Here is a 24,794-nt window from a genome sequence, read left to right on the forward strand (position 1 = left end):
TTCTTGCATGCAGTGAAAACTATCTCATCTATGTCAGCAGTATATGATCCTGCCAATCAAGCTTTCAAATCCTCATACAATTAGCCTTCAGATCCGAAAGCGAGAAGCTCTCGGTATCTTAGTGCAGCTATACCGACCTTGATACGAGCCTCGCAGATCCATTTCGTTGCCTCCCCAATCTTTCCTAGTCCCGACGAGCTGTCAAGGACCCTTCTTGTTGATCTCCGCCTGTTTGCATTTAAACGCAGCTCAAGGATGCTACGTTACTGCAACCAAAAGGGCATTTCCCACATGAACTCCACCCTCCCCGAGAACAAGTCCTAGCACCTGATAAGCAATAGACTTTCTTGGTCGAGAGGGGTGATGACACGAAAATACACGTGATGCGAAGCTTATAGAGGCCTCACATCGTATATGAGGTGATTCGTGCCCTTGTTTTGTGAAGGTTCTTGTTCTGTTTCAGCTTTCTTTTAGCCAGGATGGTCGTAATGTTTAGTCTCTATGCAGTGTTCGCCTTGTTGGTCGGATTTGCTCTCGCCATTAGTGATGAACTGGCTGCAGAACTTGGTTACCCTGCTGGAGTGGATGTATGGTGAGTAGTACACAGATTCAAGGAGTGTGTCACTGACCAGAACCATAGGTGCGGAAAGGCGTACAGAGCAACGTGTGTGAATTCCCAGAGTATCACGTGACTGTTTGCTGATATTGAACAGCAACGCTTCTTTCGAGCCTGGAGGATGGCTGGAAGCACCGACACTTTCAAGTACACCTCTCATGGACCTTTCCATCCGCCCACGCACAAATTTGTATTTGGCCAGTGAGAAGTACGCATCCTTCCTAATAGATGCGCCAATTTCCTACATGCACGGATCAGCATACACAAATGCATCGTTCAACAAGGAGACAAACATCACGAGTGCCTTTACAGACCTGTTCATCGATATCTCAGTCGTAGAATCAGGACTCGACTTGATCTCAGGCTCGAATGTCACAGTCAACACCACCAACAACGAGCTAGGATTCTCCTTGTCCGGACTCACAGCTAGGTTCGAACCTTACGAGATTGTCATCACAGGAGCATCTGGGGATGGAGCTCAGTTCTATACTTCGACCACACAACTGTACTACATCCCAGAGCGAACAGATGGAGGAAGTGTCACGAAGGTTGATAACTTGTATGGTGGCTTGCTTGTCCAAGATTACCTCACGAATTCGACAGCCTGGACTCCTCTCTTTCCATATACATACTACACTTCTTGGGACGGATGGCTTGAGTTGAGCACAGACAGTGGGTCTGATCTGAATCATGGGCGCTAAATGCTGATGATGCCTAGATATCAAGATCTTTAAGGACTACGGTATGTGAACCATCCGTTCTACTTCGTACACAAAATTTGACTAGCTGAACAGGATACAATATCATTCATATTGTTCCAAATGAAGGCCTTGCCAATGAAGCATTCAACTTTACCGAGCTCGACACATTTCTGGATATCATGGACGAGTTAGAATTGTGGCTAATGTTTGACATGAGTAAGAAACCCTCAGACACGTGATTAGTTGTCTGCTAATATTCTCTAGGATGGACATACAAGGTTGGCCGAAAGCTCTTGTGATCAAATTAAAGTGTACTGACACGAACAGAATCTCACATCTGTAGAGATGCAAGTGAACAGATTAAAGGCCCGGAAAAGTATGCTACTTTACTACACAGGCGATGAGCCAGACGGACAAGTTGGTAAGACATCCTTCCCATATCCTTCTAGCGATCTATACTGACCCGCCACAGACGCACTGAACGCCACCAAAATAACCTACGACCTCATCAAATCTCTCGATCCCTGGCACCCCGTCTCCCTCTGCCTCAACTGCCACAACTATTACTTCGCAAATTATACCTCCGGAGCTGACATTATCATGACCGACCCATACCCCATCGCTGTCAACACTTCCTTCTCCGTACAATACGACACAGTCTGCAACACCACCTACGGTTGCTGTGGCTGTGACGACTGCTCAGGCGATTTCGAAGATGTATCCGAACGTCTCGATTTGATCAAACTGTATCAAGAATATCTCGGACTGCCACAGAAGCCACAATGGGGTGTTCCGCAAGCGTTTGGAAATGAAACTTTCTGGGCCCGATATCCGACTGAGCAAGAGGAGATTGTTATGAACATGTTATTCGTGAACCATGGTGCGAAAGGGATTGCGATGTGGGATTTTCCTACCGAGCCGGGAATCGCGAATATCACTGGTCAGCTATCGAAAGTTTTGACCTCAAGTGCGATCTCGAGTTTCTTGTTGGGCAGCTTTGAGCAAGCGATGGATGTTAGTGGGTTGCAGAGGGTGGATGCTGCGAGTTGGACGGTGGGGAACAATACGTTGGTGAGTGTTGTGAGTAAGAACTACGTGGGTACTGCGGCGAATATCAGTATCGCGCTGCCCACTCCAGCGAGCGGAGTGAGTCAGGTCCTTTGGGGCAGCGGATGGACCGTCAGTGGTAATACCTTGACGAAGGTTGGGATGGATGCTCTCGAGGTAGACATATTTGTTATATCTTGACCGTAGCACAAATCACAATTACTATCATCAGCAGCCAGATCTGACCACCTCCACATCATGCTCCAAACTCTCTCTCCAGCTCCCAATCACCATTCCACGGCCCCCAAATAACATCCAACGTCCAAGTTGACAAGGATATACAATACTAAGGCGAGGGAAGAACACCGACAAATCCGAATTGGGCTTTTCACTCATTGACCCTTCCAAAGCATTAAGTTCAAAACACGACCTTGGACTTGAAGATAGCAACACATCTGCTAAGTAAGTTACGCCTACTCAAACCGGCCTCTGCCCCCAAACACAATGCATCTCCGTATAAGCATGAATCGTCCTATCCTTCAAATCCCTCTTAACCTTCGCCAGCAGGACTTGCACCTCCTCATACGACCACCCCAAGACATTGATAAACAGTCGTAACGAAAACGCTTCAGCTCCTTGATTCAGCATCACGAAGTTATACGCTCCCAATAATTTGTGATGTTTATCGGAGGCCCATGGTCCGATGGGGATCTTGTATACCTTGTGCATGATGTCGGTGAAGCCTGCTTCACGCATCCAGGTTTCGAGATGGAGGCCTGGACAAGGTTCACGACCTAGGTGGAATTATTTGTTAGTAGGGAACTTGGTTAACATCACGTTAAAGGATGGTGTTGGTGATTTGTGGCAAGTGAAGGTTGCCACTCCCAGACACAACGCGGATCTCGGGGCTTACCTATCATACGCCCGGCCCGAGGCATGTCGTCACCCCATGCTTTGAGCGTGGTGCCATCAAGTGTGCCATCATCGCTCCGATACGTCAAATCGTAGTCTGTGAATTCAGCGATGCCGCCTGGGGCAGTATGGCTGTGGCCGGGATTAGAGCTATACAGAAGGCACGATTCAAGGGTTAGCAACGTACTTGTAAATTTGTTGAACAAGACGGGGCCAGTCTTTGATGGCATAAGCCATGTATCGGCAATGAATATAATCGAAAGGTTGAGGGTGGGCAAATTCTTCTTCTATGTCGTCGATCTCGAATTTTACGTTTGGAGGGACGAGATTTGGTTGGATTGGGGAGATGTCAACACCGAGTACTTCCGCTGACGGATATTCATCGGCTTTCAGTTATTAACAGCTGCTTCGAAAAGTTGCCTGGAAAGGGAAGCGCATACCGAAATCCATTGTCCATATTCCAGTGCCCTAGGAGAGTTTAGCACTACTTTACTTCGTGCAATGGTTTTTGGGCGTACGTACACACCCTACATCAAGAACTCTTTGAACGGTTTTTGGAACGGTAGCTTCAAACAGCTTTCCGCCTTTCATTACTTTGAAAATGTGATGCATCATGTCTAGTCGATCAACTTCAACCTTTTGCTGATTTCAGCAGAGGAACATGCGATTGGGAGCTTCCTAGGGAGATACCTCATCGTTTGGCCGAATATATTCTACGGATGTCAGTTGGTGAGTAAGCAGTTGAATGAAGTTCGCTCACCTGATGAGTCTTTGTAACTGGATCACATAAAGTTGGTTTTCAATTGTCTACGAACGAGGAAGACGCAGACTTACGCATGATACCTACATTCGGAGTAAGCAGCTATATTCAAAACCACAACCCATCGATCAGACGTACCTCCTTCCATACTCATAAGAGTGTTTCCAGACTTCGCTTGTTAGTGATGCGGAATAAGTCGAGCTGCGAATCGATCCAATCTCGTCAGTGTCTGCATATCTCAAAGAACAAGTACAGAGATTCAATTGCAAAATCTAAATGCGTACACATCATCTCCAAGAGCTGAGTCGGCATCGTCTACCCACTATATACTTAGATGTCAGCCATTGCTCTTCCCATTGGAGAAATTCCACTTGAGAGCAGGAAGCAGAACCTCTTGGTCGACACCTATGACATTCGGCTCTGGTACTTCCGCGCTAGAAGCCTCCTGGGGATTTGTAGTTGGGCTTTGTGGATGCGACTGAGACGGTGATGCTGGCGCACGTGGTGAACGAGGTGAACGAGGTGAAGTCGACGTCTGAGGTGCGGGGACCGCCTCGCTACTTGCTTCCTCCGTTATTCCCGAGACAGGCGCAGGTGTCTCGGACGTCGAAGCCATCCTTATTCGCTTTCTCGCTCCAACAGTCTCTCTTGTGTTGCAGTGCTTGAGGGCATTCAAGCTTCCGGGAGAATTGTAGTTGTGCTGGATTGAGATGCAGTCCAGAAGCTGCGACAACCTTCCCTTTCTTCAATAGCGATTTCCTTCGGACGCTACCCGAATCCGCCAGCCATTCGCTGCGGCGCAGAATCTGCACTATTGGTGCGATTACTTGGCCCGCTCTTAGCGATACTTGGCTTGGCAGTGAGTGTGGAGTTAATCTCATACCAAGCGAAGTTAGGCTTAGTATGGATTTATATGAAGCTTTTCCGTCTCCACTTTTTCTGACAATACCTGCAAGTCACGTTTCGTGACGTTATCCATCCTAAGCAGGTGGGGTCGATATCAGAAAGGTATTGAGTTTCTGCTCCTTTCAGTCTTCCTGGTTCCTGGTATCGGAATTTCAACAATTGCTCTACTACTGTCAACCATGCCAGATACATTCAATGATACCATGTCCCAGGATTTCCTGGTCCAGGACAAATTAGCTCTCAATGCCGCAGAAAACACCATCCCAGGCGCTGTTTGCTGGGCAATAGATTCGACAGGGAACCCCGTTCTACCTCCAGATACCTTAGGGCATCGCTCTATTCTTCCTGACGCTCAACCTATGTCTAAGGATACGGTATTCTTCTTAGCTTCCACAACAAAACTCGTGACTGCTGTCGCTGCGATGCAATGCGTCGAACGTGGGTTAATTAGCCTCGATGACCCCGTAGGCAAGCACTTACCAGAAATCGACAACGCAAAAGTCATTGAAGGATGGCGACAAGATGAAAATGGCAAAGAAGAGCCAATTTTAAGACAAGCAACGAGTCAGGTAACTCTTCGTCAACTTCTTTGCCATACCAGCGGCGTGAGCGCCAGTATCTTTGACCCGTAAGAGATATAGAATTCTGGACGAAACCTGGTTCAAGTCTTGGATGAGACTTATTGACCTTGGCATAGGGTCTATCGAAAATATAATGATTGGAAAGGGTGGCCGCAACGCAATCCCACGACTCCGGAATTGATGGCACATCCGTTGAGATTTGACCCTGGGACAAAATGGATATATGGTTTTGGGATAGACTGGGTATGTATCGAGATACGCACAACTTTCCATGCATGTCTGATGTTGTTTAGGCCGGAATTCTGGTAGGACGCTTGAACAATTGCACTTTGGGAGAGTATTTCCAGACAAATATCTTCGACCCGTTAAAGTTGACTTCCACAACATTACGACCAACAAAACATCCAAAAATCCAAGATCGACTGGCGTCAATTACCGTAAGAGATAAGTTAGGACAATTACAACCAGAGCCGTTCAACATCTGGTTGAAGGACTCAGAAGAAGTGGAGATGGATTCAGGTGGCTATGGGCTATTTTCCACCGCCGAAGATTATATTTCCTTTCTCCACACCTTCATCTTGGATGACAATCCTCTTCTGAGCAAGGAATCAATGGATGAGATGTTCAAGCCACAACTTCCGAGCTCTGAATGGCTGAAAGCAAATGCCGTGGATTCAAAGGGTATCGTCATATCTGGGAACATCATGTTCCCAGAGTCTCCTGTTAATCATGGGCTGGGATTTATTCTCGCTGAGGAAGACTTACCAACCGGTTGTACTGCCTGGGCTGCCGAAGGAGGAGGACTGACGAAGTGAGTTTGCCTTTTCCGCATTCTTCTTATGCGACCGTGAGAGTAACTGTTCCTGCAGCACATTTTGGTGGATTGATAGAAAGGCAGGAATTGCTGGTGTGGTGTTCCTCAATATGTTACCATATATGGATACAGAAGCGGTCCAGCTTTGGAAAAAGTTTCAAGCGAAGACTTATAGCAAGCTGAAAGAAAGGTGAACAGCCGGCCACTAGATAGCGAGCATTTTTAGAGTCTTTCAATGACAATGGGAAAGCGGTATTAGTTTGTGCGTAGCTGCCCATTTATCGTGGTGACAATTGTAATTGTTTATTAGACAGGACAGGTTCGCTTGTACTGTGCTTTTAACAGCTAATTTTCCTTTTCATAATCAGCGATCGACTTCGATTTCAGACATCGTTTCTTTTCTATGTTCTTAATACTTGGACTGCCATCAATATGTATAAACTTGAGGTTAATAGAAGAGCTTAACGCATACTTCGATATTTGTGTAAGACATTATGTAGGGTATCCGCGGATATACACAAACTCAATCCAAGAAAAGCCATTCAACCACGAAAGTCGTAAACACCCCCAACACAACACATTTAGACGACAGATTCACCACATAACCAGAACATCACAAACTTCCCCGCACGCTCGCACATAGAAGGGCACACTACCCCTCGTGACGAACGCGCGCAATTCCCGACGTATTCGCACCCTGATGATACGCAACACTTCGCTTATTCCTCCACCCCCACCAGCAACGCCAGAGCAGCAAAAGTATAATGATAAACGCGATACCCCCAATAACTCCTCCCGCTATCGCGCCAGCTTTGGCGCCCTTGCTGAGATGATGACTGTCGCTAGTACTTGTAGAGGTTGGCTTAGCTGTCGTTGACGTGCTCGAAAGATGGGTTGTCGAACTAGTTAGGGTGGATGATGTGTGTAGAGATACGGTGGAGGAGGAGGTTGAGCTCAATGTTGTGAGTGAGGAGCTGGAACTGCTTTCGAATTCAGAGGCGTTGACGCAGCCGGATTGGCAGCCGTTGCTGACGAGACAGCTGGGTGGAGATGAAATATTAGTGAGTACAATAAAATCGTAGGGTAGACAATTGGATGAGTGCTTGTTACTTACTATGTCTCGTTGGACCCGCAATACCTGTCCCACATAGGTTGTTTAGCTTCTTATCGTGCTAGTTTATATGTTGAGAGGCCAAAACTCACCCATTGATACTGCAACAAGCTCGTCCTGCTACAGGCAAACATGGCGCATTATTATGCTGAACACCGCATTCGCCGTCTGCACCAGGTAGTACGGTCGATGAAGCTGCCGCTGCCGAAGAAGTCATGGTCGCAATATTGTACGGAGTACTGGGATAAGCCTGCCGTAGCTCTCGTAGCGAGGTACCCCTAATGATCCTAACAGCGAGGCGAGCCGAAGGAGTGACCAAGCTAAATACTGGGTCGTAGGATCTTCGTGTGAAGGAATTCAGCAAAAGGGCAAGAACGCGACAAGGAAATATAATTAAAATGAGCAGAAGAGAGATTTTGTTCAACGAGGCTGCGGAATGCCTCGAATACTACCCAATTTCAGGGCGGCGGCTGAGCTTTGATGGACTATGCTGGATTTGGAGACCGAAAAGCCATCGTCCAGCCTCGTGCGGCTAGCGCGTACTTTTGCATTTGTGACAGCCTGTCTTCACTTGATCAGTCTGAATGACTGAGACAGAGATCTCCAGGAGTTTGTCGGAAGGCCCTTTTGAAGTGGGTCGGTATCTTACGCAGAAGATAATCGCATTACGTTGTTCTTGGTTGAGTATCTAGGTAGCGTACAGACCAGCAAGAAGTCGCTAGGCAATATTCTTGGTGACATGGCTTCTGCCCGAATCGCATGCGCCGCAATTTCGCTTGAAGGAATCCATGCTCCTCCGGGTGAATGGGATGCAACAGTAGAATACGAACAAGAGACACGTCTATCCCTGCAAATGCTTGGTAGGTTTCGAGGGAGTGTGTAAACAAGCGGTCTTCTTGTTCCAGCTCGTGGATTCGAGATATCAAAGGCCGATAGCATCTGAAAGTAGCAAGTCGTCGAAGCGCAATGAGCTTCATTATCAAAATCTGACCAAGCTCGTCTATGAGCAGGGCAAAGGCGTCTTCTTGAAGAAACTCTCAACTGATGTTATCAACAGTTGTGTATCTTAAGATTATTCAGTATAAATCTAGCTAGCTTGTTGATCAGATTGAAAAGAAATGGATATACGCGTATGCATTTGACAAAGCTCGAAATGAAATATCTGTCTTCTGTTATGATAGAAGATGCTGGATCGTAGAATATCAAAGTGAATCAATAGGAAGTCCGCCACCACCCAAGATCTTAGTACGAAGTTCAAGCTTCTGCTTGCGCATCCAGCATTACCCGCTTGCTATAAACACTTTTCTCGTTCATGTGCAGCTCCAAGTGGACCATTTGCGGCGTTAAAGTGATGGAAAGTTTCATTGGCGCAACGTAGAAAGTACGACTGAGAAGACCAGACTTAGAGGCTGTGAAGTCTTGCAAAGGAATGTCCTTGAGGTCGTAATCGATGGTGTGGAATACGCTGAGTTCTATGTTGCGTTAGTTACACATGGAACTAGCAGTTTTGGAGAAGGAATACGAACCATTTTCCGCATTGCTCAATCGATCAGGGAGGTGATCTCTAGGTCCACCATATGTGTATATGGGAAGGCTACGTGCCCGAGAGCCAACCTTTGGGAAGTTCACCTCGAATGAGAAACTGTCCTTCTTGGGTTTGTCGGACAAAATAAGATCGTCTTTCTTGATCAGCCAAACAAGCTGGTCTCTGGCCATCACAGCACCAGTTAATGGGTCCTTGTAATGATCATCGGTATCATGCGAAATCTCGGAAAAAGATGCATTGTGACTAATTCCGTAGCTTCGACCGCAGGCACTCATTTTTGTGAGAGTTTTGTTCGTTGATTTTTCGATTCCGAAGATGGCAGCACCACGAACAACAGCCGTCCATCTGCATAATTAGTGATACAATCGTCTCAGAAGGTCAAGTATGGATATCACTTACGAAGTTTCAGGGATACATAAGTCAAGCCGCCTCATATCGAGAGACCGTCTGATGGTCTCCTGCAAATAGACGGACTCCGCAAAACCACCCACGAGGAACACATGCTGTTCAAGGTTAGATATCGTAGCATAGCTTACGTACAGAAGAACAATCATACCCTAAGACGAGTTCTGCGCTTCTCAATTTGTTCTCGTTGACCGTCAATCAATTGGACAATATCATTCGCGGAAGGCTCGAAGAAAGACTTCATGACTTTACTACATGATATTAGCAAACATATCGTACCACAGAAATACCACGACTGACTATGGAATCGTCACTTGACCTCCCCAGACTCTGTCGTCAAGATTCAGATCTTCGAATGGTTCCGGTAAGTTGATCAGAATGGGTTCTTTGTCAGGGTCGTTCCTGAACCTCCTCTTCTGGATATCAAACCTTTTCATCAGCTCACGCATTCGCATTCCTTCTGAATCGTGAGAGCTGATCTTTGTCGTTCGTTGTCCTTGCTCTTGTTCGGACTCTTCTGCTTGGTCAAGTTCTTGGTATAACTCTTCTCCCAGGTGCCATTTGAGCCACTCTTTGAATTTCAAGTTGATGAAGATTGATCCACATTTCTTCCCTGGTCGAATCTTAGCACGCAGCGCAACGACAGAATACGAAGGGTACAAACCTGTTGGAAGAGTGACTGGTTCGATCTCAAATGTTGGTTGCAGCTGCTTCACTTGATACGATACCACGTCCTGAACAATACTGTGTTAGACTAAGGCATTATGGCAGATGGGCAATGATGCTTACAACTGTACCACCACCTGCGTCGCAGAGGACGAAACTTTCGTCTTTCTATGTACTTATCAGCATCTCCTGCTTGCACCGCCAAACTACAAGGACTTACGCCAAGAAACTCTATACCTTTCTTCTCTTTTTCATACCTTGCAGTGTATATAGCAGCGGCCTCAGGTTCGGAGATCAAAAGCATCTCACTGAGACGTGGGAAAGTATCGCTATTGAATCCAGCTCTTTGAAGAGCTCTGAAGGTAGAGTCTTTGGCTCTATATCCCCATTTCTGTTCGGACGAGTCAGCATCTGATGTCTTCTACCTTCATGTAAGGACGTACAGCAGGAACAGTGGCAATAATATCAACAGGCATCGTTCTTCTCAGAGAATCCGTGATTGTGAATGGTTCTTTCTTCAAAGCCTGCAGCAAGTTTTCAAACACTCTCGTCAGGTAGTCTGTCACAATATCCTCAGGTCCTTTGCAGGGATATTTTGGTGCCCCGCTAGCTTCCATGATGTATTTGAAATCCAGCTTGTGCATCCCTTTCAATGCTTGTAGTATCAACTCCAACTCTTCGGATGGGCCAGCAACGTCTAGCTGGAGCTTTGTGTGAACCCTTCTTGAATCAGCATACTTCCTTGAAACAACAAGCGAGAATATCGAGAGCTTTTAAGTCGCACTAGAGTCCTGCAGCGAGCAGAACCCACGAGACAACCTGCCACGAGACAACCTGAAAAGACGAACTCGGCTGTGAAAAAATCACTCACATCGCAATCGCTTCTGGACTGAGATTTGTTCCCCATTGTTGTTCTCCTCCAGGCGCAAGCGAATATGATATAACGCTAGGTATTTTCTCGTGGTTGTCCATGCCATGACCCCAATCCTGTATGATATCCACTTCCTCCAAAGAAGCTCGGTGTCTCGCCGGCGTAGCGATCGCGACCCCTGTTTGAGATAGTGTTAGCATGTAGTCTTAAATTAAGCTTATTCCCAACCTTATTCTCACGTACCTGTATATGTCGTGCCATAGTCGATTGCGATTACCAGACGCCGTTCCTCCACGTCACCACGAACCGGCGTCCCTCTTTCAGAGCCTCGTGGAGTATTCGAGCGCGGTTGATCTGGTGGAGGTACTGGCGGGGTAAACGTTCGAGAGGCCTGGCGGCGTCGTTGAGCTTCGGATAGAGCATCCATTATTGCAGAGAGCGTTCACAAACTTCCTTCGACAATTGAAAAAGTCTTCAGAAAATCACTCTGGAGTCGAAATGAGGCTTTGGAAGATGTGGTCGAGTGAGGCTGCGGGCCTACGGCCTGGGAGCTGAATGCCCTGCTGCATAACTTCGGGTCCGTGCGGACAGCTCAGCGTCAACCCGAGCTGGCAAGGCTCTGAATCTACAAGTGTTCAATTCTACTGCACAGTCCTCATATTGCATATAGAAATCTAAATCGTTCCTAGCTACCTAGGCCAAGGATTGGAATCGTGGTGATAATGGGGAAGTGAGTCTCAGTAGCTCTTTTCAAACGTCCTGAACGCTCACGCTAGGAAGGCTACAGAAGGGTCTTGAATGGATTGCAGCCCCATTAACCCAGAAAAAGGCAGACCCACGACAATTCGGTAGCCTAGAGGCCCAATTCGACGGGAACAACTTTGCGAAAAGTGGTGCGCAAGCAGCTTTTGGTACTGGCAAATATGGCAATAAAGAACAGGATTCTCGCGCAGATTCTGGCACGCAGAATGCACCCACGAAATACGGGCCGTACTTCAGAGAAGAAGAGGGCCCGACTCCAATGTCTGAGATACACCGCGATCTCCTGCACGTACAGAAGAATCTGCCAATTATACGCCTCAGGAGAGAAATTGGCGATCGATGTAGTTTGGAAGATGCAGCAGACGGGCTATACACCATGATAAAAGCATTCAGAGCTATGTCCCAGGACATGAAAGATCTAAAGATAGATCTGGGACGTGCCGAGGAGTTTTCCAAGTTCCTTCAAGCGGATTTCGAGGGAAAGAAGAAGAGTTACGAAGAAGACATTTCTACAATAAGGAAAGAGAGTGAGAAAAAGATCAATTTTCTTGAGGGTAAAATCTCGAAACTCAACGAACGAGCACAGAGGCACGAGGACAAACTGGAGGGTCTCAGGAACGAGAACCAGAACAAGCTCAACTTACTAAGCGCTCAACACAGAACGGCATTGAACGAACACCAAGACAAGATCGACTTGATGAACGCTCAACATAGGAGTGCGTTGGACGAGAAGAACAGGTCGATCGAGGCGCTCAAGATAGATCACTCTCGAATGACGGCTGGAATGGTGCAAAGTTACACAGACAAGGAGAACAAACTATTGAGAGCCCACGAACGCGAGAAGAAGTCGATGAGAGATGAGATGCACGCAAGACAAACGCAACACAAGCAAGAGTTAGCCGAAAAGGATATGGAGCTTCAGTCTTCCAATCTCAAGCATGAGGAGGAAAAGGATAGAATGACTCAAGATTTCCAACGAGAATTGTCCGATCGTGTCAACGAGTTGATGCATGTCATAGAAGATCTCAAAGGAGACATGGTGAAGAGAGATCACTTCAAAGGCATGAGTGATAAGATTCTAGCGGACAAATTTCAGAACATCAAGAGCGAAGTCGAACAGTTTGCCTGTATTGGATGGGACGAGGGAATGGACACAAGGTGGCCAGTTTCGCGGATCACGCTCAGGAATTCCGCCAACGAACGACGGACGAAACAATACATCCTGCAAAACGCTCTCTGGATCACTCTCTACCAAAGAATCTTTCGTACTCCATTCCGTGTCTTTGGTCCTGAAGGTAAATCCATGGAAGTTACATGGGTCGGAGTGTTTGGCAAAGGTAGGTTCTATTCCATGAGTTCGTTCAATTGCTCATTTACTGTAGATCGAACGGCGGACGCGGGATCTGGAATGGCACTTTGTCCGCCATTAACGAAAGACTCTGAGAAATGGAGATACGAAAACATGAAGGTATGTGCTGATGCAACTAAAAGACCTGAGGTGGACTGGGATTTCAACCTGAAACGAGACTACGAGACATATCTAGAGGAGACCTCACGAGAGCTCTGCCAGGAGCTAGAAAAAGTTGCCATGATCAGTAACAGCCAACGTGGGAAGGTCACCAGACTTGTCAACGAAGCAGCAAAGCTATGGGTTGAAGTGGGACTACAACGATGTCGAATATTTCTCCTCATGTCAAATCGTAACGTCGAGCCGGAAAAAGTCAGTCGTACGTCTTTCGATGATCATACAGGTCTAGTCGTGCAGCCAGAGCTTCACCGGAGAGGAAATGTACAGGGCGAAAGATTGGAGACTGATGAGGTGGTAATGGATTGCAAGGGAGATTTCATCATAGTTAATCTTTCGTAGCTACTTGCCCGAGAAGGCAGAGATTTTTCTTTTCGAACCACTTAGGATCGATCATGACCTCACAATAATCATTCCACTTGTGCCCAGAATTTTTTCGAGTAATTATGGATACGTGTAGAGCTGGGTTCCAAAGTGATAATACTGAACGCCGCGGGCGCAAGTGAAGGTGTCAACGAATGCATTTCAGTGCAGTAATGCGAAAATTAAAACCTTTCGGCATGCCAATCTCTGTCAGAGAAAGCCTTGACAGGACTCAATTCAAAATGCCCTTTAGTCCTGATGGTTGTCGAAAGACAGACGAGGCTCCCCAACCGCCGAAAAGAGGGCGTCCATGCATGCCATGGGCTCAGGCAAATTGGCGCAAGCTGGGCGTCGCAATAAATAGCTCACAGCCTCCACACATCACTTCGTTGCGACCTCACGATCATTCCTGCGCTCTGTTCTCCATGGGCCGTGAATGCTACCTAGACTCTCACCGCCGCGGATATATACAACAGCTTTTTTTTTTCATGCGCTGTTGCCGCAGCCTGCCCATTTGGAACGATACACGACCCTAAGCCTCGAAAGCCCGAAATCTACGACGACAACATAGATTATTCTGACAACAAAATCGACTCTATCCTGTGGAAATGAAAATGGGTTGGACCGATAAGCTATCTATTCGCAATCCCCTTCATCGGCGCTCAGAGTCCCAGAGCACATTCTCCTCCAGCTCTACATCCGTCAACTTCACCGCGTCGAACGGAAAGCCCCTACCAAAACCGAAACCCTCAGTGCTTTCGCCGGGCGACAAACCGCCTCCTATCTCCCGAAATTACGACCAAGAAGAGCTTGCGTTGCAAATTCGTGATCTCAACGAATTGATTTTGAAGCGCTATGCACTGGATATCGAGATCTACAGTTTGAGAGACTGTTCTTCACGGGATAGAAAGATCGTGGAGGACAAGATGCGGCGCTCGGACGCAGCCCTTCAGAAGATCATGATCACCGTCCAGTCATGGGACAACCGAAAGAAATGGAAGTCCCCCGCGGATTATGACAAGATACGAGTCATCAGAGATATGTTAGATGAGGGCGGCAAGCGGGTCTGGGCAGGGAATCCACCTTGGGAGGAGTAAACTAATTTATTGACGTGGATGTGTTGTATTTGGTGGTCAGCAATATACATCTTGGCTTTCGTGATGGTGTGGTGAGGCTGTGGGAATGAGAGCACAACTGTCAAATATTGAACTTCCAGGTGCTTTATCGTGAGAAACTTATCGATCCAATAATAAATGCTTGCAGATATACAACTGAGACAACAACTGTCATTGGGTGGGTCAGGTCGCTTAGGCCAAGCCCCTTTTTGGAGCCGAGCCAATCACAGCTTCGACGTATTGAGAGGGAGAGTACGCTCGAAGAATCACTTGATAGGGCCATGTCATATTTCACTTTGCATGTCTTTTGCATGTCTAAAACAATGAGGTTAGCTTAGGCTTCGGATGAACGTGATTCGCATTGGTAAGTGAAGATCGAGTTCAGAGGGGTTTTTATTTTTCCTTTTCTTGGTTATGGAGGCGCAACACGAAAGTCAATGCTTCGCCACGCAGGCATCAAGGAGGCACCTAATGTGAAGTCCTCAAATAACCCCTTCTGTCTTTCAAGTCCTGGTAGAGTATCATCGCCAGCCACCGAACAGAATCTCCCTAGCCCCCAATCAAATTAACGCCACAAAACCTCCATACCAGATCGGCTGCCAAGTCAAAAATGAGAAAACGACCGCCCATCATTGCTGCCAAAACTTCCCATAGAGGTATTCGCTGTCCCACTTATTCATGACGAATACCTTCTTGTTCTTCGGAGTCTTGATCTTGGGGATCCAATTTCCTTGATTGACTCGCAGTTGACAGAAGGGAAAGTAGTAGGGCTCGAGGGCACTGAGATAGCCGCCCCACAACTCTCGAGGACACGTGAATAAGACGCAAACGTAGGTAAGAGACTCGAACTTGTTTATTTCAGTGACGATTTGGCAGAGGAAAGCGTTGTAGTTGAAGGTAACGCTGCTAAAAGATTAGTATACATTCGAAAATGGGGCAGCTTCTTAATTTTAGCGGTGTGGACAACTTACTAGGAATCTTGATGTCAATAACCAACTTCTGCATCTCTTTGAGGAAGGGAGCAACAAGTGCAAGCTGTTGAAGAACGGAAGCTTCTTGATCGGTGGACTTCAGGCTCTTCTTATTGAGCTCGATGCAGATGTACTTGTTCTTGAGGAAACCTGCCTTGACAGCAGTCGACATCTTCCCAAAGTAGTCGCACGGCACAGAGTATGCTGCTGCATTGAACTGCTCGACGTGGGAAGTGTATGCGCCGTTGCGACCATACTTCGTGACCCTACGCCACTCGTTTCTGGTGATCGTGCTGCGTGCAATTGTGATATCGGAATGGGCACCTGGCTTGCGATCGATGAGCTGTTCGTGGATCGAAGCATTGTTGCCTTGAGTAGAAGAGGTCGAGTTGGAGAGGTCAAGAGCATTAACCTTCTCGACGATGGACTTTCCGGCCATTGTGATCTGTGTAGAGTTTTATGTAGGTATGAGGGTGCTTCTGGGAGGTCTTGCTTGAATGATAGGCAAACTAAGGCTTTGCGAGCGCAACAAAATTGGCACGGATGCGAAGTGGTTCGTAGCTGAAGATGGCTTCGTATTGTAGGGCGCGCGATGAACAGATATGCAGGATAGGGTGGGTGGAAGAGGTCGGTTCCGTATTGTGTACTGGAAAGGTGCAGTTGTCTTTCTTGGATTGAAGGAAGTGGTTATATATATATAGCGTGAAAGCACGCGAGTCTTTACCACTACAAAAAGACTAGCCTTCTTCACCACAGTTTATCAACAGTTCGCGTACACTATCCGCCCAATGGCGTTGTGAGTACAGCTAGTCGTGTACTTTCAAACAGCTTACTTTGACCTTAAAACCTCCTGATTAACACAAGTGCTCTACCGCTGCTATACAGCACCTGGTACGTGTTCAACAGGCGCAGCTGAATGTGAACTACTATCAATGTTCAATGTTATCTCCTGGCTGTCAATTTGGAACGATAGGACCTCGCTCTCCATTAGCTTGTATTAAGATGCGGCACCGTGTCTAGACATCATGATTCATGGATTACCAAACACATGAGGATATATTTGAGATCGACAAAGCTTGCACGTCGGTGGTTTTTGAAGTGAGGTGGCTCGGTGTCGAGACCTTACACACCTACCATCACAGCACATCTTTGAAGGTATGCTCTTCTGTGAAAACTAGCAAGTTCAATTTTCCCTTTACGACTGTTGCTCCTGTTCAGGTGTTCCATTGCGACGTCTGAAGCTGTTCACCAATATATCTGCATGATTATTCAGGGATAGCGTACAACCTGGCACTTCTAGATATTGAATGAGGGGTCGCAAGTCGAGAATAAGCTCAACCTCCCTCCTGGCGACACCAGCCTCAAAAGACAGTGAGCTCGAAAATGAAAATGCAGGCACATACCATAGTAGATAATAGATAACTCAAGCCAAATTTCAATGTTCTAATCTCGCAGTCTCGTTTACGAGAAAAGGTCTGACCATCTCGCTTCAGAACCCTTAAATTCTCACTAATCCCACAATATCCTTGCCTTCAGCCCACATTCAAAAATTTCAACAAATCAAAAACATACAACAGCGGGTATTCGCTGATGGTCACCCACTCAACTACTAATCCGCCGATCTGAGACTTATGTATGGCAGAGCGGACGGGATGCCCAGGTTTCCTCAGTCTATGGTCGTATGTGACAGCAAATTCTTTATCAAACACTATATCACAGCTTCAGAGAAATTTGTCTCGACCACGGATTTGGAATTGGTTGAGAAAACCGAGATGCGTCCGTTACGAGTTAGCTGAATGTGGGGTCAGACAGGGATGAAGATAGGTCAGTTCGTTGACCCCGGGCCTATTTCTCACGTCAGCGATGCATACCAACCTTAAATCTGTCGAACATGTCCATAACCTTCATCAACTTGTATAATCTCAGTTTGTGATCTCTCGACATATCTAGTGATCCATTTGCCTGTCACTCACCACATCATGGCAGCGCCGCCTAGCAGAATGGAGGTCCTCAAAGGCTCCTTTGAGACTCCACAAGCTCTATCACGACCGATCATCACTTACGTGAACGGCGACGTTTCGTGGCTAGTCTCCTTTCCTCGTCCTGCATCTGCGAAAAGCACGAATGGTAAAATCTATTACCATGTAGTTGTAGACCCGTGGTTCGGCCTGCCCTCGGTGTTCATGAACCCGCTTGTGCTCGAGATGAGACTGGGTCGAGATCCAGCGCTCTCAAGTCGCGCAGAACTTGATGCTGCTATTGTGGAAATTGAGCTTGCAGCGGGAAACTCTTTGGTTCCAACAGACTCTGATCCCGCAGTCGATGCGATTTTCATCATGGGCTTAGCAGAGCATTGCCATAAAGAGAGCTTACTCCAGTTCTCTATCTCCACGCCCGTTTTTGCAGTACCTGGATCGGCTAGCAACATCACTTCGTGGAGCCATTTCGACACCGTGGTGACGCTTGCCCCCTGTGATCCCAGCAAAACGCCATGGGAAGAAGGACATCCTGGCTCACCATTGCCGGCATGGCTGACCATTTTCTCACCGGCAGTGAAGAACTTTAATAACTTTGGCCTGGTACTCATCACCTCTGCCAATGCTCTCGAAACCGAAATGATCCTGATGGCACCACACGGCATTTCCAGTGATGAGCCTTTTATCAAGGGGCTACTCGCAACGACAGTGAAGATGCTGGCATTGGTAGCGCCCCTCAAAAACAGCTACTCGTTCGGGATCAAGACGGTGTTGGGTGTCGATGAGGCGCTCATCCTTACACAAGCCGCGGGAACACGCTACTATGTGCGCAACGGTGATTTTGTGAGCTTGAAGTACAAAGGAATCATTGGCTGGTCGGTGCGCGATGAACCTCATGATCTACAGTGGGGTATTGACCAAGTCGGAAAGAAGCCTGGGGCTGAGAAGATAATCGAGCCGCCTATCATGGTTGAAGTTAGTAACGGAGGGAGTTACGTGCTTATGTAAATATATAGGTCTTGAAGTGTTGTTCCTTGTTTGTCAAGACAGTTTTCCTAGAACAAATTAGTGCTGACAAAATCATGAGGAGAAGGTCACTGCTGATTGTCCAACTGTTGCGGTAACGTTTGCCAATGCAAGCAACTGATGAGGAACTTCTAATTGAATGACTTAACTGTTCGGGATTGAGGAGTACGACCTCGATCCAAACAAGAAGGGCGTCAAAATCGACATCCCCACTGTCCAGAGCCTCGATAATACGACGACGAAAAACGCAGGAACCAGCCATCTGGGCGTCTGCTCTTCATGCAAGGCTACCCGTCCCCTGAATCACATCGGCTCAAAATTCAACATCGATCCGGAGTTCTTTTGCCGCCATCTGGAATTCGAACAGTTGCAAAGAGCCCCCACACACTTCTTCATGCCCTCGTTGCCATCGGCACGGGAGATCATACGCATCCGCATAACCTCTATCCTCTCCCGCGACGATTTCCACTTCCAGCCTGCGCACACGATTGCAGATCTGCGGAATTTGTGTAAGGTGCATATGGCAAAGTACTTGAACAACCTCGTGAAGAGTCTCAATGTATCCGTATCTGAGTCGATTGTGCGACGCTTCTCAGTATATGATAAGCAGCATTTCTCAATCGAACAAATGGTTACAATTTGCGTCACCCATAACACACAGGATTGGATGGGTACGCAACCTTCTGTTCTCTCTAGAACTTTAAGAACGTTCTTTCTGACTCCCAAAATTTCTAGCACTCATCTGGCTCAACCACGGGAAAGATCTCGGCCATTCTTCAACCGGACCCTGGAAAGTATTGCAGTGGAGTAGCAGAACCCCAAAGAACCTTGCTGTCCTCCCAACTATCCAGTACCGTAGTCGCATAGCTCTCAAGCGCGAGCCCAACCATGCAAGCCCTGATCATCCTGCAGCGGAACAAAACCCTTTAAGTCTGCCACATAACGCTGCTTGTCTCGCCTCTGATTATGGACGGTCTCTACGACCTGAAATCATGGAATGTGATGCATTCTACGCCCTCGACGAGCTGTTCCGCTTCGCGATTGCCTCTGATAGCCAATTCCTGGAGATGATGAAGCATAAGATCAAAGCTCCCACGATCACGGGAGGCGGTGGTCGCATCGAGGACCTGGATGCAGCGCTGGACTTAATAGAAGATCATCACCAATACATCAGCGAGAACCTGGAAACGGTGCGTGCGGGTGGTCATCCGAACTGGCCTAAGGCGCCCGAGAAGCTGCGGAAGAGGGCGAGCGCTGCGAGGGAACGGTTGGAGGGCGATTATAAGTATCTATTAAATGATGCAGAGCGATTAGCGCAAAAGTGCATGGAAGGCATCACGATTATGATGAACGACGCAATGCTGCGTTAGTCGCAAAGAGCGACTGAGCAGATGGACGCTACAATGAAGCTCACGCTCTTGGCGTTCATTTTTGCGCCGCTGTCGTTCATGATATCATTCTTTGGGATGCAGGTTAGAGAGATCGAGAATAAGGGGATCAGCTTGTGGGTTTGGTTTTTGTTTACTTTCATGCTTCTTGTTATGTCGTTTTGTTTTTGGAAATGGCGAGTTCTAGCTCTACTGAGGCAGTTTTGCACGGCTCTTGGCGCCTATCTTTTTCGTTCTGTGTAAGAAATTCTAAGCGTTTTGGGCACCGCGACTGGTGGTATTATTGCAATTATATTTGGGAGCTACAGTTGTTCTTTTTCAATTTTGGAGACTTAAATGCTTCGAAAACGCATTTTGCTTTGCCCATCCCGCACTTTGTTCCTTTTCGCCAATCTGTGTTCTTGTTAGAACTAGCAAATTCTTCTCCTTCCTCATGATCATCTTGAATAATACCAAACCAGTTCGTCAAAATCTTGGTCTGTGAGTTGGTCCACAGTCCGATTGTCAGCTGGCACGATTTCTCGTCGGAGCTCCATTGCACTTCTCAACTGCGCGTCTCCTTCCACAATGTTCCCAATGGCTTTGAGCAATCTTCCCTTCATGAAAGAAGAGCGTGCCGCTTGAGGCTTATACCACCTGATATCGCGATAGACCTTGATACTTTGCTCCAGCAATTGACTTTGGTGGTCAGCCCACATAACACAGAACGGCCTCTGCTGTCTTGGAAAATCAACTCACTTTGCTTCTTGACTTTGCCCTGTCCTGATGAACTGTTCTGCTAGACGGTAGCAAGTATCTGCGGTGATGAAATGGTTGTCCCCGATCGTGGCTCTGAAAATCACCAAAGCTCGTTGGAAGAGGTCGACGGCATCGTCCAACGATCCTTGGGCACGTCGAGCATCCCCCAGTGCATGAAGAGCTTTTCCGGTTCTAAATATTATCAGAGAGAGCACAGTATTTGAGCTGGATCACCTACACCATGGAGGTCTTATCATCCTTCCCAAACCCCTCCTCGCGTGCCTTCAAAACTGGCAACAAGATGTCCTCGCCTTTCTTCCCTTCGTTGCGCAGAGAATACATGATCGCCAAATGGATTGCCGGCCATTCTTGTCGTAGCAATTTGTTATCGCTGGTGATATTGCCAAAGGCGTCATAAGATTCCCACCAGGATTGGATTGCTCTATCGTATTCCTTACTGCGTCCAAGAGCCATGCCACATACATTGTACGATTCCGCCAGCTGGATCGCATCCTCTTCCCGATTCCATTTTTTGATGCGGTCTATCACCAAGTCTATTACCGCTTGGATTTCGTCAAGGCTTCCGGAGGTATCGGTAAAAATGTAAGAGACTGCGAAATACTGGTGGCTCTCTGAGAGCATTTTGTTCAGCTCTTCGCTTTTCTCAATGTCTTCTTTCGGAATTTGGTTGAGAATTTCAAGGGCTAGGGATGCGTAGATGCCAGCCTCGTCGTCATACGCTCTTTCAAGTCGATACCTAAGAGAGCCGGTTAGAGTGGAGGCATTCCGAGTGCTATTTTGCTCATCAACCTACCACGCGACTTCATTAAACAGAGCTGCACACCTATTGCTAGGTTTAAATTTCTTTGATTTGATAGCGTCCTCGAACAGTACTCGGATCCGTTCAACATGTGGAAAGAGAGACTCGCATTTGATGAGACGATCGACCATGTTCCGCTGATCAAAGTTGATGGAAGGCCAGCAATTGGACAGCAATGCAATAACGCTTCCAAATACGACATACCATTTCTCATCCGTGAGCTTCTTCCTAACCACTTCTTGGACTAGTCGATGGATAGAAAGCTCATTATTCTTGATGTCTCGAAGAATCAGAGAACTTTGAATGAGTTCGATGCGAGCGTCGAAATAAACAATTCTTGTTTTTGGGCAATGTGGAACATCGACATGTTTGGTGTTGCCCAATAGGATTTCTTCAGAAATGCGGTCCGGATCGAAAAACGACAATACCTGCAATAACGAGGTAGCTTCTTTGGACAGTGCATCCAGCATCCAAACAGACGAGACCGTCTGATTATACGTTGGATTTTGGCCTGGAACCTGCATCTCATGGAGCCGTTTTGCATCCTTTTCATAGTAAATCAGGAAATCCTCGAGTGAAAGATGCCGACGACGAATGATGCCGCCCATCTGCGTAATTGCCAACGGTAGTCCTCCGAGGAGCTCCACAATCTTTCTGCAAGATTCCAAGCTATTTACTTGAAATTCTCGCTAAGATAAAGTTTGAAGAAAGGGGGCGGCTTCGGCAAGGTCAAACGCCGCAAGGTTGATGCCAACATTTGGTGTATAGATGCTATCCATCGCCAGTGGGTTTCTGCTGGTGATTATGATACTTCCAACGCTTGTCAAAGGCCAGAAGCGTACATGATATCCCGGTCTTCCACATTGTCGAAAATAATCAACCAAGAAGCTTCCTCGTCTGCCCTGGGAGTTCCTTGATTAGCAGCAATGATAGGTTTCATCAACCATCCTTTCACAATTTCACGGCTAGCGATCTCATCACCCTTGACATTCAAGCCGTTCTCCAGACCCAGGGCCCGAGATATTTGGGCGAATCCAAGGTTGAGCTTTTGTGGAGTGTCAGCGTTTAGCCAGAAGATGGCATCAAACCTGTCCTTCCTGGAAAACATATATTCTTTCGCGATCTCGGTTTTTCCAAGACCGCCCATCCCGCAAACAACGAAGCTTCGCAGGCCATCTTTGCTCGGTAGCCCCGTCGTTGGGTCCAAGAATATTTCATCCATTTGTGCTAGGATATCCTTTCGTCCATAGAAGTCACTGTTCTGAGCGTGTCCATTCGTCAGATATGCAGGCACTCGGACCCCCCTCATTGGCAAACAAAAATCGGTTATGGCAACTTCGGTTATCGAGGTTGGCGATTTAACACCACTGGCCATGTTCGTGCCTTTAGAATCGCTTGCTGGTGCTAAACAAAGTTCGGTACATTAACGAGTAACCTGCAGCAAAAAGGACGTACTGTCTATGTCATCAGAGGAGTAAATGCTAGCCGCCGTGCGTAGAGTCGAATTATCATTGAATTGAAGCTTGCCAAAGAGCAAAGCTACGTTCCCGGGGGCCTCCTCGGCAACTGACTTGAAGAATTTGACGAGTCGCTTGTAGAATGGACTGTCAACCTCCACCAGGCCTAGTTGACTGTGATCTGAATCTGCTAAGAAGATCTGTTCGTATTTCAGACCAGTGCGACACAAATCTTCGTCTACCAGCTAGATAGCGGATGGAATGTTAGTGGAAGTTAAGAGAGCCGCATTGTAAAGGTTAACTTACAATCTGATTTTTATTAGCGTTCCGAATTGATTGAAGAAGGCCATCTCGGACCCTTGTCTGCTTTGCTTCAAAGACAGACAAGACAGGGATCTGAAGGTTCATCCTCTCGAAATTTTGGCAAACTTCCACAAGCATGTTGATGTCGGCATCGGTTTGAGACTGCTTCGATATGTCTTTGCGAGTCATTTTCAGGATCCATTTTGTCACAGAGTAGATCACATGATTCTGGCTGGTTCGGCTATTGTCAGCTCACCTGACTTAGTGCGAGCTTGGAGTATATAAGTTTGCTGCTCTTCTCTTATTCTTAGATCTTCAGACAGATTCTACTACGATCTATTATACCCATATTATCGTTCACCCTATATGAAGTGCTTGTCGACTACTGCGTGATACATTTCCAATTCTCCCATTTTTTGTCGTCTTTTGACGTTGTGTGAGGTGTCCCTAGAAAGATCATTCCGGACGTGACATCTTCTAACAAAACATCACGATTGGCCTGCTGATGGGAAATACTGAGAGCCTATGTACCATGTGAGCGAAATGTTCTTGTCATTTCTTCGTGATTTCGAGAATCATACATGTTTCAAGATGATCCCTCCCAGGCTGTGACAAATGAACATGAGAGGGCGTTGCTGAGTCTGTGAAAATAAGTCAATTTATTGCTCAATGTAGTGCTCGATGCTTCCGGAGTATCCCTGGGCATCTCTTCGAAGATCATGTAAAACTTCCAAGAGCGATGAGCTCTGATCGAGCAGTTGATTCCAGAGAGAGGTGCCATTGACATCGAGCTCATAACTGAAAAACAATACACGGGTATCATTCTGGGTTGCAGCAACAAGGGGCTTCAGCCATGAGCATGACTGTTTCTGTTGTTCAATGGTCAAGAGCGTCCACGCAGCGGGGATGATCACAATACTGTAGAAGCATGGTCAGATCAACACATCATGGCTCGCTCCCAATATGCAGAGGCCAGACTCACTCTATTCCCTCATCAGATACAACATGTTCCTTCAAATGGAATACTAGCTTCAGCTTTCCGCTATTGCGGACCTTCGTGACCATCTTGGCGTGAGAATAGCCTCTGAATGAGGTTGTGGGGGTGGGGGTTGAGAGATGCAAATACGGCCTGGTTGGTGGGGATTAACTTCATAAGATTCCGCAAAGCAATCGTACCGAGGAGGAAGTTAATTAAGGTGAACGTGAGCGCCTGCGTACGATGATGCTTGTGACACCTGGTGGGAGGCTCATTGAGTGGCCTGCTCCCAAAGTGAGGCGAACGGCAGCTTGGCTAAGCCACCAATACCCGAGCCAGATATCACAGGCTATTCACCGAGTAGAATGCCTGGAAGTTGTTGATTAGCTAGGCCGACGCGGCTGATTGAACTTAGCGATCTCATGTATTTGCCACAGC

The 24,794-nt window shown here is 47.1% G+C and overlaps 12 protein-coding genes across 12 annotated transcripts; 6 read left to right on the plus strand and 6 right to left on the minus strand.

Annotated features, from left to right (window-relative positions):
- The first annotated feature begins 263 nt into the window (after positions 1-263).
- Positions 264-2,579, plus strand: LY89DRAFT_505834 (uncharacterized protein). The gene is made up of 8 exons (XM_018208018.1): positions 264-592; positions 641-664; positions 714-1,288; positions 1,335-1,358; positions 1,411-1,533; positions 1,582-1,595; positions 1,645-1,738; positions 1,790-2,579. Exons 1-8 carry the CDS (start codon positions 480-482, stop codon positions 2,563-2,565), a joined length of 1,743 nt encoding a protein of 580 aa, XP_018073187.1. The 5' UTR covers positions 264-479; the 3' UTR covers positions 2,566-2,579.
- On the minus strand, positions 2,559-4,878 carry LY89DRAFT_643356 (S-adenosyl-L-methionine-dependent methyltransferase). The gene is made up of 11 exons (XM_018211794.1): positions 4,428-4,878; positions 4,321-4,358; positions 4,175-4,237; positions 4,111-4,119; positions 4,037-4,053; positions 3,967-3,989; positions 3,799-3,912; positions 3,717-3,744; positions 3,464-3,662; positions 3,278-3,408; positions 2,559-3,158 (listed from the first exon to the last, which is right to left on the minus strand). The coding sequence occupies exons 1-11, from the start codon at positions 4,650-4,652 to the stop codon at positions 2,842-2,844; spliced, it is 1,164 nt and encodes a 387-aa protein (XP_018073188.1). The 5' UTR covers positions 4,653-4,878; the 3' UTR covers positions 2,559-2,841.
- Positions 4,819-6,610, plus strand: LY89DRAFT_613966 (beta-lactamase). The gene is made up of 4 exons (XM_018210675.1): positions 4,819-5,570; positions 5,640-5,766; positions 5,817-6,334; positions 6,393-6,610. The coding sequence occupies exons 1-4, from the start codon at positions 5,122-5,124 to the stop codon at positions 6,529-6,531; spliced, it is 1,233 nt and encodes a 410-aa protein (XP_018073189.1). The 5' UTR covers positions 4,819-5,121; the 3' UTR covers positions 6,532-6,610.
- Positions 6,611-6,943: 333 nt separating this feature from the next.
- LY89DRAFT_506010 (uncharacterized protein) lies at positions 6,944-7,849 on the minus strand. The gene is made up of 3 exons (XM_018208019.1): positions 7,541-7,849; positions 7,452-7,475; positions 6,944-7,387 (listed from the first exon to the last, which is right to left on the minus strand). The coding sequence occupies exons 1-3, from the start codon at positions 7,542-7,544 to the stop codon at positions 6,990-6,992; spliced, it is 426 nt and encodes a 141-aa protein (XP_018073190.1). The 5' UTR covers positions 7,545-7,849; the 3' UTR covers positions 6,944-6,989.
- A 660-nt stretch (positions 7,850-8,509) lies between these two features.
- LY89DRAFT_717366 (uncharacterized protein) lies at positions 8,510-11,440 on the minus strand. The gene is made up of 11 exons (XM_018218342.1): positions 11,180-11,440; positions 10,937-11,114; positions 10,509-10,785; positions 10,286-10,456; positions 10,189-10,233; positions 10,064-10,133; positions 9,700-10,012; positions 9,551-9,650; positions 9,394-9,497; positions 8,975-9,339; positions 8,510-8,920 (listed from the first exon to the last, which is right to left on the minus strand). Exons 1-11 carry the CDS (start codon positions 11,361-11,363, stop codon positions 8,703-8,705), a joined length of 2,025 nt encoding a protein of 674 aa, XP_018073191.1. The 5' UTR covers positions 11,364-11,440; the 3' UTR covers positions 8,510-8,702.
- Positions 11,441-11,957: 517 nt separating this feature from the next.
- LY89DRAFT_732380 (uncharacterized protein) lies at positions 11,958-13,565 on the plus strand (the record flags this gene model as incomplete). The annotated part of the gene is made up of 2 exons (XM_018219672.1): positions 11,958-13,035; positions 13,081-13,565. 2 exons carry the CDS (start codon positions 11,958-11,960, stop codon positions 13,563-13,565), a joined length of 1,563 nt encoding a protein of 520 aa, XP_018073192.1.
- A 401-nt stretch (positions 13,566-13,966) lies between these two features.
- On the plus strand, positions 13,967-14,745 carry LY89DRAFT_506039 (uncharacterized protein). The gene has a single exon (XM_018208020.1). It carries the CDS (start codon positions 14,195-14,197, stop codon positions 14,681-14,683), a length of 489 nt encoding a protein of 162 aa, XP_018073193.1. The 5' UTR covers positions 13,967-14,194; the 3' UTR covers positions 14,684-14,745.
- A 585-nt stretch (positions 14,746-15,330) lies between these two features.
- Positions 15,331-16,111, minus strand: LY89DRAFT_732382 (uncharacterized protein; the record flags this gene model as incomplete). The annotated part of the gene is made up of 2 exons (XM_018219673.1): positions 15,331-15,604; positions 15,699-16,111. The coding sequence occupies 2 exons, from the start codon at positions 16,109-16,111 to the stop codon at positions 15,331-15,333; spliced, it is 687 nt and encodes a 228-aa protein (XP_018073194.1).
- A 952-nt stretch (positions 16,112-17,063) lies between these two features.
- Positions 17,064-18,862, plus strand: LY89DRAFT_506051 (uncharacterized protein). The gene is made up of 2 exons (XM_018208021.1): positions 17,064-17,496; positions 17,659-18,862. Exons 1-2 carry the CDS (start codon positions 17,469-17,471, stop codon positions 18,654-18,656), a joined length of 1,026 nt encoding a protein of 341 aa, XP_018073195.1. The 5' UTR covers positions 17,064-17,468; the 3' UTR covers positions 18,657-18,862.
- Positions 18,825-20,140, plus strand: LY89DRAFT_506064 (uncharacterized protein). Its single transcript, XM_018208022.1, has 2 exons — positions 18,825-19,345; positions 19,410-20,140. Exons 1-2 carry the CDS (start codon positions 19,069-19,071, stop codon positions 20,042-20,044), a joined length of 912 nt encoding a protein of 303 aa, XP_018073196.1. The 5' UTR covers positions 18,825-19,068; the 3' UTR covers positions 20,045-20,140.
- Positions 20,141-20,383: 243 nt separating this feature from the next.
- On the minus strand, positions 20,384-22,842 carry LY89DRAFT_706466 (uncharacterized protein; the record flags this gene model as incomplete). The annotated part of the gene is made up of 5 exons (XM_018217531.1): positions 20,384-20,740; positions 20,801-20,992; positions 21,039-21,557; positions 21,615-22,289; positions 22,463-22,842. The coding sequence occupies 5 exons, from the start codon at positions 22,840-22,842 to the stop codon at positions 20,500-20,502; spliced, it is 2,007 nt and encodes a 668-aa protein (XP_018073197.1). The 3' UTR covers positions 20,384-20,499.
- A 1,197-nt stretch (positions 22,843-24,039) lies between these two features.
- LY89DRAFT_780838 (uncharacterized protein) lies at positions 24,040-24,750 on the minus strand (the record flags this gene model as incomplete). Its single annotated transcript, XM_018222424.1, has 2 exons — positions 24,363-24,750; positions 24,040-24,298 (listed from the first exon to the last, which is right to left on the minus strand). Exons 1-2 carry the CDS (start codon positions 24,443-24,445, stop codon positions 24,040-24,042), a joined length of 342 nt encoding a protein of 113 aa, XP_018073198.1. The 5' UTR covers positions 24,446-24,750.
- Between the last annotated feature and the right edge of the window lie 44 nt (positions 24,751-24,794).

This window comes from Mollisia scopiformis (genome assembly GCF_001500285.1).
Source record: "Mollisia scopiformis unplaced genomic scaffold LY89scaffold_9, whole genome shotgun sequence".
Classification (NCBI taxonomy): Eukaryota; Fungi; Ascomycota; class Leotiomycetes; order Helotiales; family Mollisiaceae; genus Mollisia; species Mollisia scopiformis.